The 19,131-nt window shown below is 36.2% G+C and overlaps 1 protein-coding gene and 1 long non-coding RNA gene across 2 annotated transcripts; one reads left to right on the forward strand and one right to left on the reverse strand.

Annotated features, from left to right (window-relative positions):
- Positions 1-2,523: 2,523 nt before the first annotated feature.
- On the reverse strand, positions 2,524-5,729 carry LOC147543747 (uncharacterized). Its single transcript, XR_015223873.1, has 2 exons — positions 5,084-5,729; positions 2,524-4,994 (listed from the first exon to the last, which is right to left on the reverse strand). It is a non-coding gene; the product is annotated as an uncharacterized LOC147543747 (long non-coding RNA).
- LOC147543748 (deoxyhypusine synthase-like) lies at positions 4,229-12,872 on the forward strand. The gene is made up of 9 exons (XM_086637076.1): positions 4,229-5,185; positions 7,119-7,295; positions 8,065-8,304; positions 8,395-8,562; positions 10,041-10,259; positions 10,721-10,807; positions 11,511-11,616; positions 11,702-11,937; positions 12,468-12,872. Exons 3-9 carry the CDS (start codon positions 8,098-8,100, stop codon positions 12,534-12,536), a joined length of 1,092 nt encoding a protein of 363 aa, XP_086493202.1. The 5' UTR covers positions 4,229-5,185; positions 7,119-7,295; positions 8,065-8,097; the 3' UTR covers positions 12,537-12,872.
- Positions 12,873-19,131: the final 6,259 nt, after the last annotated feature.

Consider the following 19,131-nt stretch of genomic DNA (forward strand, 5'->3'; position numbering starts at 1 on the left):
CTCCGAATCGACTTCCGTTTTCACCGTCGGACTCGTCATTGACTTTACTTGTTGTTTGACTTCTGATTTTGACCAAAATGACCAAAATACCCCTGGTGCTATTTTCTTCCCTTTTGCCGCATAAGATGAAAATGTGATAATTCGCTCTCTTTATTCTGAATTACACGCCAAATCCCAAATAAACTACCTAGTAATAAAAACACATAAATAATTAGAAATAAAACTCGAAAAGAACTAACTCATCAAAGTTAAGTGACCTAAATGTGGCATTTTCACGCCACATCACAATGACACTTTTCAATCGGCCTGGCTTCACAGTACCAGATCTTTCTCAGAGAAACTAAGTCAGGTTAAAACCATCATCCACTCTTGGAGCAAGACTGCTTTTGGTATTATTAAGAATAGACTTCTTATTCTCAGGAAACGTCTCAGAGATATTTAATCTCTTACTCCTTCTGATGGTTCCCTTAACATAGAGAGTGAATTACAAGAACAGATCATACATTAAGAGGAGGTACAAAGATTGAAGGCTGAACAAAGAGCCAGATCAAAATGGACTCACAATGGTGACCGTAACACAAAAGCTTTCCATATGGCTATGTCGGCAAGACGACACAAAAACAAAATTCAACACGTCACACTAGCTAATGGAGAGAGAAAGATTTGTCAAGATGAAATAGCGGAAGAATTCATTGGCTATTTTCAGAATTTGTTTCAGGCAGATATGGTCGATTTCCCACCTACCGAGATCCTTAATTCGTACAAGATACTAACGGTCGAACAGTTTGGCTACATCTCTAGGGTTCCGTCGTCTGAGGAGATAAAGCAAGTCGTGATGGATATGCCAGCAATTAAAAACCCGGGTCCCGATGGTTTGCCTCATTTCTTTTTTTAACACAATTGAGATATTATTGGAGCAGATCTCACCACTTATATCCAATCGGCATTTCAATCAGGTTGTATTTCTCCTTCTCTGAATTACACGACTATTACTTTAATTCCCAAAATCAGAAACCCGAGTATGGCCGCAGACTATAGACTGATTTCTCTTTGTAACTCGGTTTACAAATTCATCACTAAATTCATCGCCAACCGTCTGGGCCCATTTTTAGATGAATGTGTGATGTGGACCCAAAATGCCTTCGTACCAGGCAGACAGATCATGGAGAATATTATCATTACACAAGAGCTTCTACACTCAATGCATAAGTCTACTACTAAAAATGGTCATTTCTCACTTAAAATGGACATGGCTAAAGCCTATGACCGTGTTAGCTGGAGCTTTTTAGAAGCAGTTCTCCGTGCCACGGGTATCAATGGTACCCTGTTATCCCTAATTATATCATGCATTACTACTACTCACTTCAACATCCTCCTTAATGGTAATCTGGTAGGGGACTTCACGACCTCTAGAGGCCTTAGGCAAGGTTGTTCGCTTTCCCCGTATCTTTTTATTCTAGCCTCCCAGTCTCTCTCCCTCTAAATTTCTCATTATGAACAACAAGGGAAATTTACAGGTTACAAGGTTAACCAGGACGCCCCTAGTATATCTCACTTATTGTTTGCAGATGACCTGATTATATTTGGTAAAACAACAAAAGAAAACTTGGAATCTACTTTACAAATTATGGATGTTTATTCTAAGTTTTCAGGGCAAAGTGTAAACTTCAGCAAATCATCAATTCACTTCAGCAAAGGAGTTCCAGCCACCACTAGGAATGCATATACCTTACAACTCCAAGCTCCTCTTATGAATGATCAATCTAAATATCTTGGCTCCTTCATCCTCAAGCCGAGCAACAGGATCAAAAGTCATCAATGGTTAGAAAAAATTCACAAAATCCCTATGAACTTGGAAAATGAAATATATAACTCAGGCAGGAAGAACGGTACTCATCAAAACAATTTTATCTTCTTTCAGTACATATCCATTTAGTTTCCAAATTTTACCCCAGACTGTCATTCAAAAGCTAGAAAAAGTAGAAAGGAACTTTTGGTGGGGTCATGACAATTCACATAAATTGTCTTTGGCTAATTGGAGATGGTACAAGCATCAAAATTAAGCTAGACCCATGGATCCCTGGTTTTCAAGGACATCAACTACAGTTTAAACAAGAACTTCCAACCAACATTTATTGGGTAGCGGACTTAATTAAGAGTGATTCAACGCCAAATCAGTGGGATACAGAGATTTTAAACACATACTTTGATGCTTCAACAGTACAGGCTATTACTAATATCGTGCTTCCACAACATCCACAAAATGACAAGCTTATTTGGACATGTGTAGAGAGTGGCAAATTCTCAACAAAATCTTATTATCAACAGATCAAATCCACTCCTATACTATCTGATCAAGCATATAACTTTCCATGGCAGAAATTTTGGAAACAGAAAGAAATGGATCCTAATATTCAAGTTTTTATATGGAAGTTAATTCATGATGGTTTACCAAATCGAACTAACATCAGTAGTACGATTTCCAACATACCTAATCTTTGTATCATGTGTGATAGACGGGAGATCGAAACCAGGGACCATTTGTTCAGTTGCTGCAAAAGTTTCAAAGACTTCATTAGTTATACTAATAATCAAGATCTTCACCACTTAACTACAGATTTAGTTGGAACTTTGAGATCTATGCTTCTAGATGATAAATATGGTAATCATACATGGTAAGAAGCTACTTATCTTCTTTGGAACTGGTGGAAGATGAGGAACGAATTAATCTTTAATCAAACTCCATTAGACATAGCTGGATGTTGGCGAAGAACAAAGGATTCTTTGAGGTTTATGATCCCTAACTTTACTCCTAATGATTCTAACATTTTCGTGCAAGAACAACAATGGCACCCACCTCCTGTGGACAAAATAAAGATCAATTGCGATGGATCTTTTAGATCAATCACGGTTGGTTCTTGTGTTGCGGTTGCAAGGAATAGCTTCGGCGACATTATTGGACAACAAACCAAACTCATCTCACCGGCGACTGCTCTTGAAAGTGAAATGCTTGGAATAACTTTAGGGTTAGAGTTGGCCACTCAACTGGAGGTGGATGATTTTATATTGGAAACTGATTTTAGGGTTATGGTAGACCTTCTTACAACCGTGGATCCTTCAATTCCTTGGAGATTATGGACGGCTATTAACGAGCTTCGTGTGGATATCTCTCACTGACGCGTGGATATCTCTCACAGACTCAAAATTCTACGGAAGAGGTTAACTGATATTCAATCTATAAATCCTACGAATGAGTCTCTTATCTTGGAGCAAATTTTAAAAAGAACTTTTGCATTTAGAGAACCTGCAATGCACACGAGCGGAACAGAGAGCTAAATCCAAATGGGTGAAAAACGGGGATAGAAATACAAAGGCATTCCATGTTGCTATGTCGACTCGGCGACAGAAAAACATGGTACATCAACTTACTCTGCAGTCAGGCCAAGCTTCAAGGGACCCGGACCAAATTGCAAATGAATTTATCAGATATTTTCAGAACATATATAGGGCAGAAACGGTTGACCCTACCCCGACTGAGATCATCAATGCTTTTAAGACAATTACGACTGAACAACTGGACCACATCTCAAGGGTACCATCAACAGAGCAGATCAAAGTTGTGGTTATGGAAATGGGATCGACTAAAAGCCCTGGGCCAGATGGATTACCATGTTTTTTCTTCCAGCATCATTGGGTCATTATCAGGGACGAATTGGTGGCCCACATTCAATCAGCTTTTCAATCAAGTTCAATTGGTGGCCCACGGGAAATTATGGATATATATGCTCGGTTTTCAGGTCAATAGGTAAATTTTAGTAAGTCTTCACTGTACTTCAGTAGAGGGGTGGCCTGCAACATCCGGGACTTATATACTTCCCAACTTCGAGCTCCCATGATGACAAACCAATCCAAGTACCTAGGAGCCCTCCTCCTCAAGGCCGGAAATCGAATACAAAGTCATGAATGGTTAGTTGACAAATTTCAAAATTCACTCTCAGGTTGGAAACAAAAATATATAACACAAGCAGGTAAAATAGTACTTATCAAATCTATTCTTTCTTCTTTCTGTACCTATCCTTGTAGTTATCAAATCCTTCCTATTACTATTATAAACCAACTTGAAAAGATTGAAAGGTGTTTTTGGTGGGGTCATGGCAACAGTGAAAAGAAATTGCATTTTATCAAATGGGAGATTATTACTACACCCAAGAACTTAGGGGGCTTAGGTATAAGATCCATCAGAGAGGTTAATGAATCTCTTATTGCCAAGATGGTTTGGAGGTTCATTACACAACCCCAAGACATTTGGGTGCAACTTTTAAAAGCCAAGTATGTCAAATACGATAATTACTGGTCTGATATAAATTCTTATACTACTTCCAATTTTTGGCAAGCCATGAATACAGTTAAGCCTACAATGAGAAACAATATCCTTTGGATTATTGGTGATGGTACTAATATAAAAATCAGATCGGATCATTGGTTGCCTCATCTCCCTAACAAACTACCTATCATGATCAATGAGTTACCTGCTAATGTCATTTGGGTCTCTGAATTATTTAAGCCTAATACCAGAATGTGGAATACTGACTTGATTAACTTATATTTTAATGATGAGACTATACAGGCTATCAATGAGATAACAATCCCTCAAGATAATCATCATCAAGACAGGTGTCCGACTCCATCAGGAAAATTCTCGGCTAAATCAATACTATAAACAGATCAAGGAGACACCACAATTAACTCAACAACCTCAGCTGTTCCCATGGAAAATTTTTTGGAGAATAAAGAACATGAATCCCCAAGTTCAACAGTTCATTTGGAAACTAATCAATAATGGGATACCAGCATTAAACAATATAGGTAAGAGAGTTCCATATGTACCTCAGATTTGCAAGATGTGCAACACTAATAAAGTGGAAACAATAGATCACTTGTTCAGTTCTTGCCCTAAGTTCCAACTTCTAATCCATCATACAAATATACAAGATCTGCAAACACAACACACAAATCTAATTAGCCTCCTTACAAATCTAGTTCAAGACAAAACTAATGGACATAAAAGATGGTTTACATTCACCTATATCATATGGAAATGGTGGAAACTTAGAAACGACTTCATATTCAGAAATCAGCAACCAGATTTGGTGAGATGTTGGTAGAAGATCAAAGAATCTCTCAGGTATATCCCTAACATTATTCAAACTTCATCTTCTAATCTCGTTTTGCAGGAAAACCATGAAGAACGATGGTGTCCTCCACCTCAAAACCAAATCAAAATTAATTTTGATGGATCTTTTCGAGAGAATGAAGCTTCAGCAGCTGCTATTGCTAAGAACCATGAAGGAAACATTATAGGGAGCAAGACATTAACATTTGAACCGATTTCTCCTTTTCATAGTGAGCTGCTAGGGTTTCGTCTCAGTTTGGAATTAGGAGAAGAACTACAGCTGAGAGGTTTTATAGTAGAAGGTGATGCTAGGGTTATTTTAGACCTAATCTCAGCCGTAGAATTTGATGTTCCGTGGAGATATTGGTACGAGATCAACGACCTCCAGGAACTATCGCGGCAGATGGAAGTCACGTGTATGTATTGCCCCAGATTCTCAAATCAGCCAGCTCACAATCTGGCAGCATCCGTGTTAGCCCTCCAATCTGCTTAAATTGAATATTAATCCTCTTGTTGTTAATTTGTTATTCAGTTTAGTCCCTCTTTTAACTTTATGAGTAGAGAGTGATGAACTTTGTAACCCAGTTCTAGTAATGGATGTTTTAGCTAAAAAAAAAAAAAAAACTATGTAATCCCTTTCGTTTATGGTATTTCCATTCAAAAAAAAAAAGATATGGAAACTTTTAATTAGGGTTTTGGAGCAAGTTTCTAACTGCTGATTCTGTAACCAAATTTGAATTGGGTTTTGGAGGAAGTTCCTATCTTTAGGGGGGGTAGTGGAGCAAGACTTTCGCGGACTCTTGAGAGTCCGCGAAAGTCTGAGGCATTCAAATCCAGACATTTGAGAGTCCACGAAAGTCTGAGGCATTCAAATCCAGACATTTGAGAGTCTACGAAAGTCTGAGGCATTCAAATCCAGACATTTGAGAGTCTATGAAAGTCCGAGGCATTCGATTGTAGACAAAATATGTCTCAGACTTTGGTAGACTTCATAGTTTGATGAATTTGTGAAGGATTTGGGACAAATTTGGAAGCCAAAATGTCTTTCAAAAAACAAGAGACGTTTGAAGTCCATCATGTGATAAAAAAACAATAATAATATTAAAATAATAAATGTCTACCAAATGTCCATCAATGTCCACAAATATTCACAGATGTTTACGAAAGTCGAAAAATATATTTTTGAAATGTTAATATAAATATATTATTTCATGTGATTAAACAATAATAATAATATTAAAATAATAAATGTCTACCAAATGTCCATCAATGTCCACAAATATTCACAGATGTCTACGAAAGTCGAAAAATATATTTTTGAAATGTTAGTATAAACATATTATTTCATGTGATTAAACAATAATAATAATATTAAAATAGTAAATGTCTACCAAATGTCCATCAATGTCCACAATATTTACAGATGTCTACGAAAGTCGAAAAATATATTTTTGAAATGTTAGTATAAATATATTATTTCATGTAATTAAAAAATAATAATAATATTAAAATAATAAATATCTACCAAATGTCCATCAATGTCCACAAATATTCACAGATGTTTACGAAAGTCGAAAAATATATTTTTGAAATGTTAGTATTAATATATTATTTCATGTGATTAAATAATAATAATAATATTAAAATAATAAATGTCTACCAAATGTCCATCAATGTCTACAAATATTCACAGATGTCTACAAAAGTCGAAAAATATATTTTTGATTAGCACAAATATAATATGCATTACACATTTTGTCAATGGACTCAAGATCTTAAAATGTCTCCAGGACATTTTGTCTATGTATCAAATGTCTTGAAATGTCTATAAAGACATTTTGTCTACAAACTCTCAATGTCTTGAAAATGTCTATGAACACATGTTGTCTATAATAACTCATCCGAAATGTCTTGAAATGTCTACGGGACATTTTGTCTATGAAAGTCTGTGAAAGTCCCGCTCCACTACCCCCCCTTAATCTCCACTTTCTTTCTCAAATCTCAAATCTTTATGGTGACGATCGTGTTTGAAGTTGACAATAAGATGAGTTGTGTAGCAACTATTAGGGTTTTAGGGTAGAACTTCAATTGAATCAATTCGTTTGGGAGGCTCCTATTTCTGGTGAGTAGTCAATAGTTACTTTGATTCTAACCATTTTGATGAGTCTATCTGATAATTGTAAATATGATTTAGGTTGTAGCACAACTGTTTGATGAAATTCCTCTCATAAGTTTTTATTGCAGATCAATTGAATTGGATATTTATATTCCTATTATCTTTATTGTTTAGTTGTTAAGGTTGTTTACTTGATGTGCCAGACTACATAAGAAAAATCGAGCTTATGTCCATGTTTGTTATTGTTTAGTTTATGTTTGATAATTAGGTTTGAGATTTTATCTCAGGATATATACCTATTGAATTTTTTAATTACAACTGGGATTTTGTGTCCATCCAGGCATCAGATCTGTAAATATTGATCATATAGTGTTTGAATGAATCCCATGTTTCCGTTTATGATACCCTTTTTTATTAGCTCAACTTTATTCCAGGGGGAAAGAAATTTTTGAAAAAACAAAATAAGGGGAAGCGTTCGAGCTTCGACATCTGTGTGCTTTAGATGTTTCCAAACTCACCCAAGTTAGATAATAGATGTGTTTATATTGGTACGTTTTACCTCATATTTCTAACAGAGTTAACATCTTTGGCACGATATGATTTGGCGAATAAGGTCTGACTATCATAGTTGTTCATTAGATTGTTTCATTTGTTAGGTATTATAAACTTATTTATGTAAATCATCCCCCATTAATTATTTCCAAACAGTAATTTCTAAAACCCAAGTTCTTCTCAAAAGACAACTCTTTCTACTCTCTTTCACTTTCTCTCGTAGTTTCGTTGGAGGAGGAAGCAACGAAAAAAAGATATGGGAGAAGCTGGGGAAGATCATATTATCGCGTCCGTGCGATCCACTGTGTTCAAAGAATCGGAAACCTTAGAAGGAAGTTGCAAGAAGATTGAGGGTTATGACTTCAATCGAGGTGTTGATTATTCTGAGATCCTTAAATCGATGATTACAACTGGTTTTCAGGCTTCTAATCTTGGAGAAGCAATCCAAGTTGTCAACCAGATGGTGAGATTTCTTTCCCCATTCAACTTTATTATTAAAGATTGAACCTTTCTTTTTTCTTGTTTTTAAATGATCTTTCTTGATGATTTGAAGCTAGATTGGAGGCTTTCAGATGAGCCTGTAGCTGAAGATTGTAGTGAAGAAGAAAGAGAACTGAGTTTTAGAGAGTCAATAAGATGCAAAGTGTTCTTGGGTTTTACTTCCAATCTTATTTCATCTGGTCTTCGAGAGACTGTTAGATATCTTGTTGAGCATCATATGGTAAGCCCTAATAAGTTCAAAGTTCTCTCTTTTTTACTTCTCATATACTGTTTTTTTGTATAACTCAGTTGCCCTGCTATTATTTGTTAAATTTTGTATATAGAACTGTGAATGTTTGGTTGGTTTGATTAGCTTTACTTTCAACGTTTCACTCTAAGTGCCTAAAGGAAGCTGAAGCAACTAGGTTTGCGTCAAGGCAAAGTTTGTTAGTGAAGTTCCTTGTTATTATCCGATTTTGTAGCTTAGGATCAACAGTCACAAAGAACATTAGTGGTATAAGACTTCATTACCAACGGATGACCCTAGATATAGTATTGGGTAGTCGCAAATGGACATGCTTTTAGCTAGTTGTGGAAACTGTGGAGCACTCAAGTTAGTGGTATGGGTTTCAGAATCTAAAGTATCCTTCTTGCACTTTTTTGGAATTTGAAATTTGGAAGTTTTTAAGAGGATAAGATAAAACTTTTTTGCTATAGTGTTTACCTCTTGTTCAAACCGCCTGAAATTACGACAACAATGTGTCTACAAGGTTTATGAAGACAATCCCTGAAACCTCAAGATGGATTCCAAGTTTTAATTTGTTGGTTGAATTTATACAATTTTTATATGCTCTATAGTGCACCATGATTTTGATTTGACTTGGTAGAGTTTGTAAATGATCAAATATGGCAACACTATATTAAGCTAAAAATAACAATGTGGTCTCTGATAAATACAGTCTTGTACTATTCAAGCCCGAATGCCCGAGTACTGGTTCTGCTCGAGCTACGTAGTCTAAATTACAACGCAGGTTAGTGTTCAACCCGAACCAAATAATTCAAATTAAATATGGCTTAATAAGCTCATCTCAAGGAAACATGTTAATTGGCTGAACAGATGGAGAAGAAATATTACCATTAAATCTTTCATTACATGGTTTCAAGGAACAGCCACAGATAGAAAATTAACTACAACTCTAGTGCCATGAAATGATTGATCTTTCGGCAGATATGACATTTTATGTCCTTATGTTGCATCGAGACAGTTTGTCTACTAGGTGCTTTCTGGATTCTACTTTGTGCTAAGATCAACTTTTCTGACCCCCTTATTCCCCAAAAGTAAAGAGTGAAGCTCTTGGACCTTTTGTTGCCCTCAACCAGGTAGCTGTTTATTTTACTTGAAGACTCTTAGGACAAGCAAATAACACTCTTATCTTGACACTTATTGTTTCATCAATATGCTCCCATGAAGGAGTGTAAAATTCAGATTGCATAAACAAAATCGGATAGGGTTTTCTGTTCATTGTTCACCATCAGAAAAAGGACAAACTACTAGGCGTTTGATGAACAAGTTTTTTCAGAAGGGTATTTTTTTTTCAGGATGGGCGAGAAAAATATCGTAGCCATATCTAGCATCTGCTGAGATTCAGATTATTTAGCTTTTTTATTTCTATAATTGCGCGTGATATAAGACAAGTCCTACTTGTTATGTAATTTCAGGTAGACGTAGTTGTTACGACGACTGGCGGGATCGAAGAGGACCTTATAAAGTGCCTTGCACCTACATATAAAGGTGACTTTTCTCTACGTGGAGCTTACTTGCGCTCAAAAGGATTGAACCGCATTGGTAACCTATTGATGCCAAATGACAACTACTGCAAATTCGAGGATTGGATTATGCCAATTTTTGACCAAATGCTAGCTGAACAGTTTTCGGAGGTATGTCAGTTATAATTTTTTTCCCATAATTAATAACTGTAGTTGTTTTGTAACGGTCATGATTGCTAAGTTTGTTAGTTACACATAATGAGGTTCTGCTAATGATACTCGGTAAAAATATAGGATTTTTCTTGGATCTCATTTATGTTGTTAGGGTTTCTTTTGCTACTTGAAGAAAGAGGACCAAATTGTATTTGGCTAGGCCCAAATGTGTAGACCTGTCAATAGCTAACATATACTCTAATTAATTAATCGTGCATATTTTGTTGCTTATACCACGAAAATCGTAAAAACAATGTTAAATGATGCAAATCTTATCAATGGGTTAATATTGTTAATCGATGCAACTCCCATTTAGGGAAGCATTGTATTGTAACCTGTTTTCGTTTTCTATTTCATAGTCATACTAATACGTTCCTATTATAAGCTAATGACTTAGCACTTCTATCTTTTCTGTACAGAAAGTACTTTGGACACCATCGAAGCTCATTGCTCGCCTAGGAAAAGAAATAAATAATCCCGCCTCTTATCTTCACTGGGCATACAAGGTAAGTGCTTAATTAAGGAAGCATGTAAACTTTAAAATTGATGAGGAAGTCATAATTAAAGCGTAGAGGTATCATGTTATTTATTAGCAGCAACGTACATTGTCATCATCATTGTTCTTACACTTATTCAATATAAAAAAGATTCTTCCACATTTTTTGAATTTAAAAAGCCTTTAGTCTTACTGGAGGTACTAAATGCATTTGTAAATTGGCGAATTCAAGTTTTACGTATATGATGAATGCATAGGGCAGAAATTTTTTGTGATAAAGACAAAACTTTAATTAGCCAGATCATTAATGTTGTTTGTGGAATTTGTCATCACATTGTGGCGTTTGTATGCACATCATTGTGTTTGAGAGTAACTGACATGAATCACAAGGCAATGAAAATGGAAAATCGTGGAGTTCCTTTAGAGCAAATACTTGTAAAAGTTCTCTAATCTATTGACGATGAAGAAGGAAGTTTGTATTTGATTGCCAACTCATAGTCAGTGAAGATTGAAGATCATTGAGTTAGTTACTCTTTCTAATTCAAGCATATTTATGAACCTACAAACCTTAAGAAAAATGATAATTTCAGTTCTTCAAATGTGCAGATTGTTGTGCTAAAAAATATTCATTTGAAATTCATTCATGCATGCTATAACTACTTACTTTCTTTCACTGTGGCTACTCGATAACTCTCTTTGTTTGCTTCATCCAGAATAACATCCCAGTATTCTGCCCGGGCCTTACAGATGGTTCTTTAGGGGACATGCTGTACTTCCATTCCTTCCGCAAACCAGGTTTAGTTATTGATATCGTGCAAGGTAATTTTTTTTCCAAATATTCGAGGTAATATATTATTACCTAGTATTGGCTGATTTATGTTTCTTTTATCGAACCTTTATATAGATATAAGGGCCATGAACGGGGAAGCTGTCCATGCAAATCTTAGGAAGACAGGCATGATAATTCTTGGAGGAGGGCTTCCAAAGCATCACATTTGCAATGCAAATATGATGCGAAATGGTGCAGATTATGCTGTTTTTATTAATACAGCTCAAGAGTTCGATGGGAGTGATTCTGGAGCTCATCCCGATGAGGCTGTATCATGGGGAAAAATACGTGGGTCTGCTAAAACTGTTAAGGTATACTTCAAAATTCAAATCATATATTTCCGTTTCCTTTTAACTTGTGAAACTTAGCATGATTCCTCTTATAGAGATTCAGGCTTCAAAACCTGAATATCTCATAATTGTTTTTCTAACCACTTATAGATGATGATTAACTCGTTGAACTGCCTGTTGCCTCGATCCCCTATCAAATAAGTATATCTGGTTCTTCTTGATAGTTCATTACTGGTTACTCGGACATCTTCCTCTCTGACATTTGGTTTGGAAAAAAAAATATGTTAAAATGTATTTCAAACTGATGGAATGAAGTTTGATTCCAGTTCTGTTTGATACCCAGTATCTAAAACAGAACTGGTTCCCTAAGTGCAAATAATGTTGAATTAAAATTGACAAACCCACATGGTACCTTTGTTCTCCACTCATTGATGCATCCATTCTGCGTCTTAAGCTAAGTTTCAGTCTTGGGATTTTTTTCTCAAGTTCTAGTAATTGATCAATAATATATTTTAATTATTACTGTACTGTCCATTTTTTTGTTTGACAAGGTACATTGTGATGCAACAATTGCTTTTCCGCTACTGGTTGCTGAAACATTCGCCAAAAACACGAAGTAAACCAAGATTGAAGCCTAACTAGCAATGATGGAGACCATCCACGACTAGATGGGTCTCATGAGCAAGGTTAATGGACCACTCGTCCAAGTCCATGTTTAAAGATAAGTTTCTTTTACTTTAGAAGTTTAATTTAGGTGTTCAGTTATTTCGAAAGTTTAGGTACTTTATTTCTTTCCTACTTCGTGAGAATAGGAAACCAAGGGTTTAGTTATTTAGAAGTTATCTTTTTCCTAATTTATGTTTATCTAGAAGTCCTAAGACTCAATAAAATGGAGTCTAGTATTTTTTGTTATTTAGATCTTCGAATACAATCAATCAAGTTTATTATTTATCAAATTTATTGTTTTGTTGTTTTATCTTAATTATTTTATTATAGTTTTAATGGTGCATTCCATTTAATGCTTCCACAAGATCCTATAATACAGATACAGTGTTGTAGTGTCCATCAATAGCCTTTCCTAAGAGACTAAACACCGAGACATGGTGAGTTGGAGAGTCACCTCTTCTTGAAATTCTATGTTATAGTTTGAGTTTCTCATGTTTTTTTTTGTTGTTGAAAGATTTGAGTTTCAAATACTGGGAGATTAAAATATCCTTTTGTTCCATTAAATTTTGAACTAGTTATTATTTACTAAAGGTTCTTGTTCAACCAAAATTGTTAACATTGATAATGACTAAAATCAAAAGATTCAAACTTGTTTTCAGAAAGGCATAGAGACTTAAGGACTAATTGACAAAAGTCACCTTTTCAGAAAGGCATAAAGACTAGTAATCTATTAGGACTCATACTAGTTATGTAGACATATACGTTTACTTGCAGAAGGTAAAGAAAGCTACTTCAACACGTACCCTGACAAACTTCATGAAGTATGATGGGCCTAAAAAGGTTACCCTAAATAGGTCTACACCCGCAAGTATACGGGCGTCAAGTAATAAGTCCGGTAAGACCGGTTCGTTCCTCAGAGACTAAGTTAAACTAAAATCTAACCTTAAAACTATTGAGATTTAAAAATGGTTTGATTGAGGTAAAATAAAAATAAAACTCAAAAATAAATAAATAAGTCGGTATTCAGAAAAAGGGAACCTAGGGTTTTCGAATCCGTCTTTCTAATAATTCTAACGACAATTTAAGGTTGATCTAATTAGAGAGTTCTTTATATAACTCAGGTTTTAGTCCATGAACGGTCTAAAAACCCGGAAGATTTTATCGTTAAAATGGTAAAAACTTTAATAAATTATCGAGAAAACAATTATTATGACTTCATCTAAAACCCTAGATAAGAAATTTAGTTTCTCATGATGATAGATGGAAGTTTAACTAAATAAATGCTTGGAGAAAAGTAGAAAAAGTTGGATTTCTTACTGATTTTGCAGCCAAACAGAACCATAAGGAATTGATTTCCTTCTGTTTTTCCCGGAAATCTGCCAAACGCACCCTCTGGGAAAACGATTTTCTCGTCTTCCCGGAAATGGTTTCCTCTCTGAGAAAATTATTTTCTCACCTTCCTTAACTCTCTTTCTCTCTCTAAACTTTCTGTTTTCTCTCTCTTTTCTTAATCTCTCTGTATAATCCTTTTCTCTGTATAATCCTTCTCTCTCACAAAGAAAGATAATACAAGAATCAAAAGAAACAAATCGAAAACAAATTTCTTTAAATTCCAATATTCATTAATGGTGGTTCTTGTTTTTTCTCTCTCTACAATGTCCTTCTCTCTCTCTGTTAATTCTCTCTCTATCTCTCTCACAAAGACAGACTAATAAGAAGTAGACAATCAAAAAGATAAAATTAAAATCAAAGAAATACCTCTATGGAAGCTCTCGGTTCTCTCCTGTTCTTCTCTGTCCTTGTTCTCTAAAAAACCGATTCCCTCTCTGTTCTCCTCTCTCTCTTTCTCTAATAATTTCTGTTAGGGTTGAGCTCCGGGAAGATGAACCCCCAGCCGAGAGATCCCTCTACCTCCTGTTCAACCTCTCTTTTTATAATCACCAACCGAGTCTCTCTCTCTCTAACTTTCTCTCTCTCTGATTCGAATTAATCTCCCAAAATCTGAACCACCTTATTCTTCAATCCTTCTCTCTCGGTTTTAATTGATCTTCAATATCTCCAACCGAGAGATCCCTCTACCTCCTGGTTTTCTGCTCTCTCTCTCTACCTTCTGTTTAAATCCCCTCCCTCTCTTTCTCGGTCTTATATGAGACAACTTCCATAAGCATTAGATAGAGACGAGAGAGAGAAGGAGATAATCTGTTTTGATTCTCTCTCTCTCGGTTTCTCTATCTAACTGTTCGAAAATAATGGCAGCTCAACTTTCACGTGAGGAGGGATCAAAATGATCCAGTGTATCGCGGAAGAGTTTAGACCGGTACTGTACTACTTTAGATGTCCACACGTGTCACGTACATGAACCCGGCCATTAGATCCTCACGGGTTACTCCTTTATCTTGGACCGCATCATATGGAATCAAAGACACTAGAAAATCCCGAATGCCATCCTTCCGTACCCGAATGTAGCCCGCGTCTCTCCTGGTTCGTGCGATTGTTTCGTGGATGCATGCCATGTGTCCATCTTGTCATTTAGTCCACTAAGTTTGACTCGAACTTTGACCTTCTCTATTTCGTGGATGCAAGCCAGTCTTCCGAATTTTGGATATATTCAAGAAACAGTTGTTTTCTCACGCAACCTACTCCTTCTAAAGCTAAAGCCATGTAAGAGGATTACAAGATGTAAATTAGCAAATCTGACGCAATTTCTTTAGAAGAAAGTTGGGCTTCACCCAACCGATGAAGAGAACAAAGTGTTTGTTGCTCATGATGGTATCCTTCTAATAATTGGTTCCGAAATGATAATTAGTAGGATAAGTGGGAGGAAAAGTCGAATGCTTCGATCAAGAGCAACAAAACTGTTATATAACAATGGGAGGAAAAGGCATAAACACCTACCTCGTAAAGACGAATGGGGATTCGTCAGAGAACTATCAAGTAGTTGAAAGTTACTCAAAAGGATATAGACCTGCGCAGAGACGGAAACCAACTCGATAGTTGGCTAGGAGTCAATATCTTATGGAATCCTTTTTCGTCAAGATCGGAAACTTCATAATTGGTTAATGGAGGAAAACCATTAGACGAAAATTAGTTTTTTCAAGAAAGAAAACTGAGAAGGATGGAAACATTGGTGTTTCCCAAAACTAGACGAAGAAGATTAAGATTGTGGATTCATACCAAGAGACTATGAATGAGATCCTATATCAGTCTATGTTTAAGTTCATAACTAAACATGAGGAAGTAAAAAACCGTAATTGTCGCTGACTTTAGTGATTAGTAAACAAGCATGCCTCGGAAGATCCATTAAGGGATGAAGCAAGCTAGAGTTGGAATTTACGATTCAAAAGAGGAAATCAAAGGCGTTTGATTCCTAAAGAATGAAGAAAACCTTGAATCTCGGGATTTCAAGATGGCTAGTGGGAGAAGAGCTTTTTTGTGTGCAGTGTACATACCAGAATTGAGAACAACATGGGGATGTTCGACCCAAACCTCATGACGCATAGCTAGGCAAGACTCAGAGTCGGGGGACTCTGATGAGTAAGCACACATGAGAAAGATAATTATGCTATAGGCATATAATCTGTCGTGTAAGACATGATTTACCATTTGCCAAGACATCGTGAATACGAGTATTAAGAGATGTTAACATCCGAACTCAGATAAGACAATCTGAAACCACAACTAACATCCTAAAAGGCTTGTAAAATTTCTAGGATAAGTTTGAGTGGAGAACGTTGAACATGTCAATGCAAACTTCCTGACATGGAAGGGCAGTAGGCAGAAAGTGTTTCTAGCCGGGAACTGTTGCAGACTCTACAAAAGAAAGAATAGGAAGCCTTAACACTAGTAAAGAGTTACTAGAAACTATCAATGGAAAATCAAAGAAATCAACTTTCGATTAGTTGATAATAAGCAAGGTTTAAATGGACTACATCCGTAGTCAACTAAACTGTCACCTAAGACAAAAGTATGAGAATCATACTAAATGTCCAGGGCGTAAGATAATTTCGGAAATAACCTTGACTAGTAAAATTGAGTATGTAAAAGGTGTTTTACGAAAGAGACTAAAAAATTTACAAACTTTCGTTATCGGGATTGGAGAGATTCCTCAAAACATGAGTGTTTCACTCATCTTATGTAGGGAATGCCTGACTTTGGTTCAGCCAAAAGCCGTGCCGTGAAAGGAGGTTATAAATGCGGGAAAGACATGATAGGCATGAAGCTGAGTGGGAGCACAAGAATGGATTGTGTCATCTTAATTACAGTAGGAAAACGTGTCTCAAGGCCGCTTGATGAGTAGCAACTGAAAATGCGTGACCGCGTTCAAATGGATTAAAAGTTAATCATTTGTCTTTGACAGTTGTACTTGGTGTCAAGAAAATCTGAAAGACGTGACGTACTCAATGAGATACAAATGGACACGGGAATCTAGCATTACACTTTGTCTAAGTACAAGTGGGAGTCTGAAGGATATTCCTTTGTAAAGGAAATGTCCTTCGATCAAAGATGAAATGTCCTTTGATCAAAGATGAAATGCGAGCAATTTGTCGGATAGGAAAATTGATGAAGAAGATTATCAAGTCCGGTTGATTTAGGTGTCGTAGTGTTTAGCTAGAAACCAACTATGATCGTCGAATTACGAAGTTATTCGTGGCTAACTTCGACCGGATCCTACACCGGGTTACAGATAAGAATGTCTATTTGATCGGATGATATGACTAGTCGGAATGAGACATATAATCATGGGATAGTCCCATAAATATGTCTCATGGGCCTAAAAGAAGTTTAGGCAAAGATAGCACAAAAGACCCAAAAGAAGGGATTTTGGGCAGGGGCACCAAAAGGGTATTTTGGGCCCAAAAGGTGGACCAACCATGATCAATGAGCTGCCATAACAGCCCGGCCAGATCTGGACATTCCCATGTGTATGGGACGGCAACAACTCAGGGGAATTAGAAAATAAAAACTAGTTTTTATTTTCGGGTATTTCCTTAATCTTATTCAAAAGGGACTTTTAGAAAACCTAATTTGAGTGAGACTCTAATTGAATGCTCTATATAATGTCTCTTAGTGTTTTGAATAAGGTGTGAAATTTCTCAATAAGATTTCTTACTCTACCACATCAAGTATAGAAGAGAAAGTGAACTAATTCCCAAGCTATCTAACTAGTCAATAAAGAAGAAAGTGTTCTTCATATCAAACCACCATTGGAGTTCTAGCTAGCTACAAGGTGGGAGATAAATAGATCATTCGGGTGTCTTGAGTAGAGGAGCAACACGTGGAGCTCTTGGTCTTCGCATTCGAATTGGAAAGGTTAGAGGGAAAACTAGCGATTAAGGTAATCTCTAACTCTTAGTTAATCATTAGCTTATGCATGATGATCTTGGGACGTACTAGTGTTTGACATTAGATGTCAAGTTATCCACATACAACACTAGTAGGAGACTCCACAACCCAACAGAAACCCTAACCACGAACAATGAGAAACTTCCCCAAAACGGTGGATCACAACTGCCTCATCTACACCGTCTATCACAGTCGGTCTAATTCAACCTATAAAAGGGCCCCCCATCGTCTTTCCACAAGACACAACCTGAAAACTAGAGAAGATCACTTACACTGAGTTACCACAACTCGTCCCCCCAAAAGGTTCAATTAATATTCAATCTTTTACTGCAAAGAGTAATGTGACTGTCAGGAGCGTCAGAGCGGTTTCCGAACCCTTTGCAGCCCCCTAGGTTATGAAGAGTAAGGAGCACGAGCACGAGGAAGGGATCTCGCCCAATCTAACATAATATTCTATCATAACGGACGTTGTCGTGCATCAAGTTCATATTTATTGTTCCCTTCGTTGTTTCTTGTTTTCGGATAGGGAACAATGGTTACCCTGAAAATATGTTGTTTTTTTATTATTTTAAAATGTTTAGCTCCTTTGATTAGAATATTACTTTTTCTAGATTTCAATCATTCATGTTTAAATGCACAAGACTAGGTAGCCATTGACATGTGTATGAACTATGAAGAACCATAGTTTAATTTGATTGGAAACAATTATGAGTAGTAATTTATTAATCCCATTTAAGTTCATTTATTAATCCCATTTAAGTTCATTACATCTGCTAATATTATTTCATTGATCTGATTATCTGGTTGTAATTCGTGATTCATAATTTTCAAAGCACTAGCTAGTTTTGTTGCTACAATTTAAGCATCTTTACCAGCAAAAGAAGGAATTGGACTAATGCAAGCTCCTAAAACCGATATTTTTGTCACGACGTTCGTTGCAGGAACTGTAGAACTGTTGTTAAAGCTTTTGAATCTTGAAAAATGTTCTGATTATCTGGTTGTTAAAAAAAAAAAAAAAAAAAAAAAGCAATGACTATTGGTTCTGCTGCATTGGTTGCCGCTTACTGATAATAGGAAGATAGTGGCAGGTGTTGTTCTTGGTTTTATCCACAACTGCATATTGTTGTTCCACGTTGGGGCTCTAGGAGGCCATAAGCTAAAAGCTTATTTTTTTGTTGCAAAAGCTAAAAGTATACTTTTTTTTTT

Source organism: Eschscholzia californica, unplaced genomic scaffold, assembly GCF_041429995.1.
Source record: "Eschscholzia californica isolate CP2 unplaced genomic scaffold, dmEscCali1.0.p SCAF_4, whole genome shotgun sequence".
In the NCBI taxonomy this organism is placed as follows: domain Eukaryota; kingdom Viridiplantae; phylum Streptophyta; class Magnoliopsida; order Ranunculales; family Papaveraceae; genus Eschscholzia; species Eschscholzia californica.

Bases quoted from the DNA above. Each gene is read 5' to 3' on its own strand.
- LOC147543748 (XM_086637076.1), top strand. From the start codon at position 8,098: ATGGGAGAAGCTGGGGAAGATCATATTATCGCGTCCGTGCGATCCACT. The intron at 8,305-8,394 runs GTGAGATTTCTT...GATGATTTGAAG, and splicing joins TCCAAGTTGTCAACCAGATG to CTAGATTGGAGGCTTTCAGA. The intron at 11,938-12,467 runs GTATACTTCAAA...TTGTTTGACAAG, and splicing joins GGTCTGCTAAAACTGTTAAG to GTACATTGTGATGCAACAAT.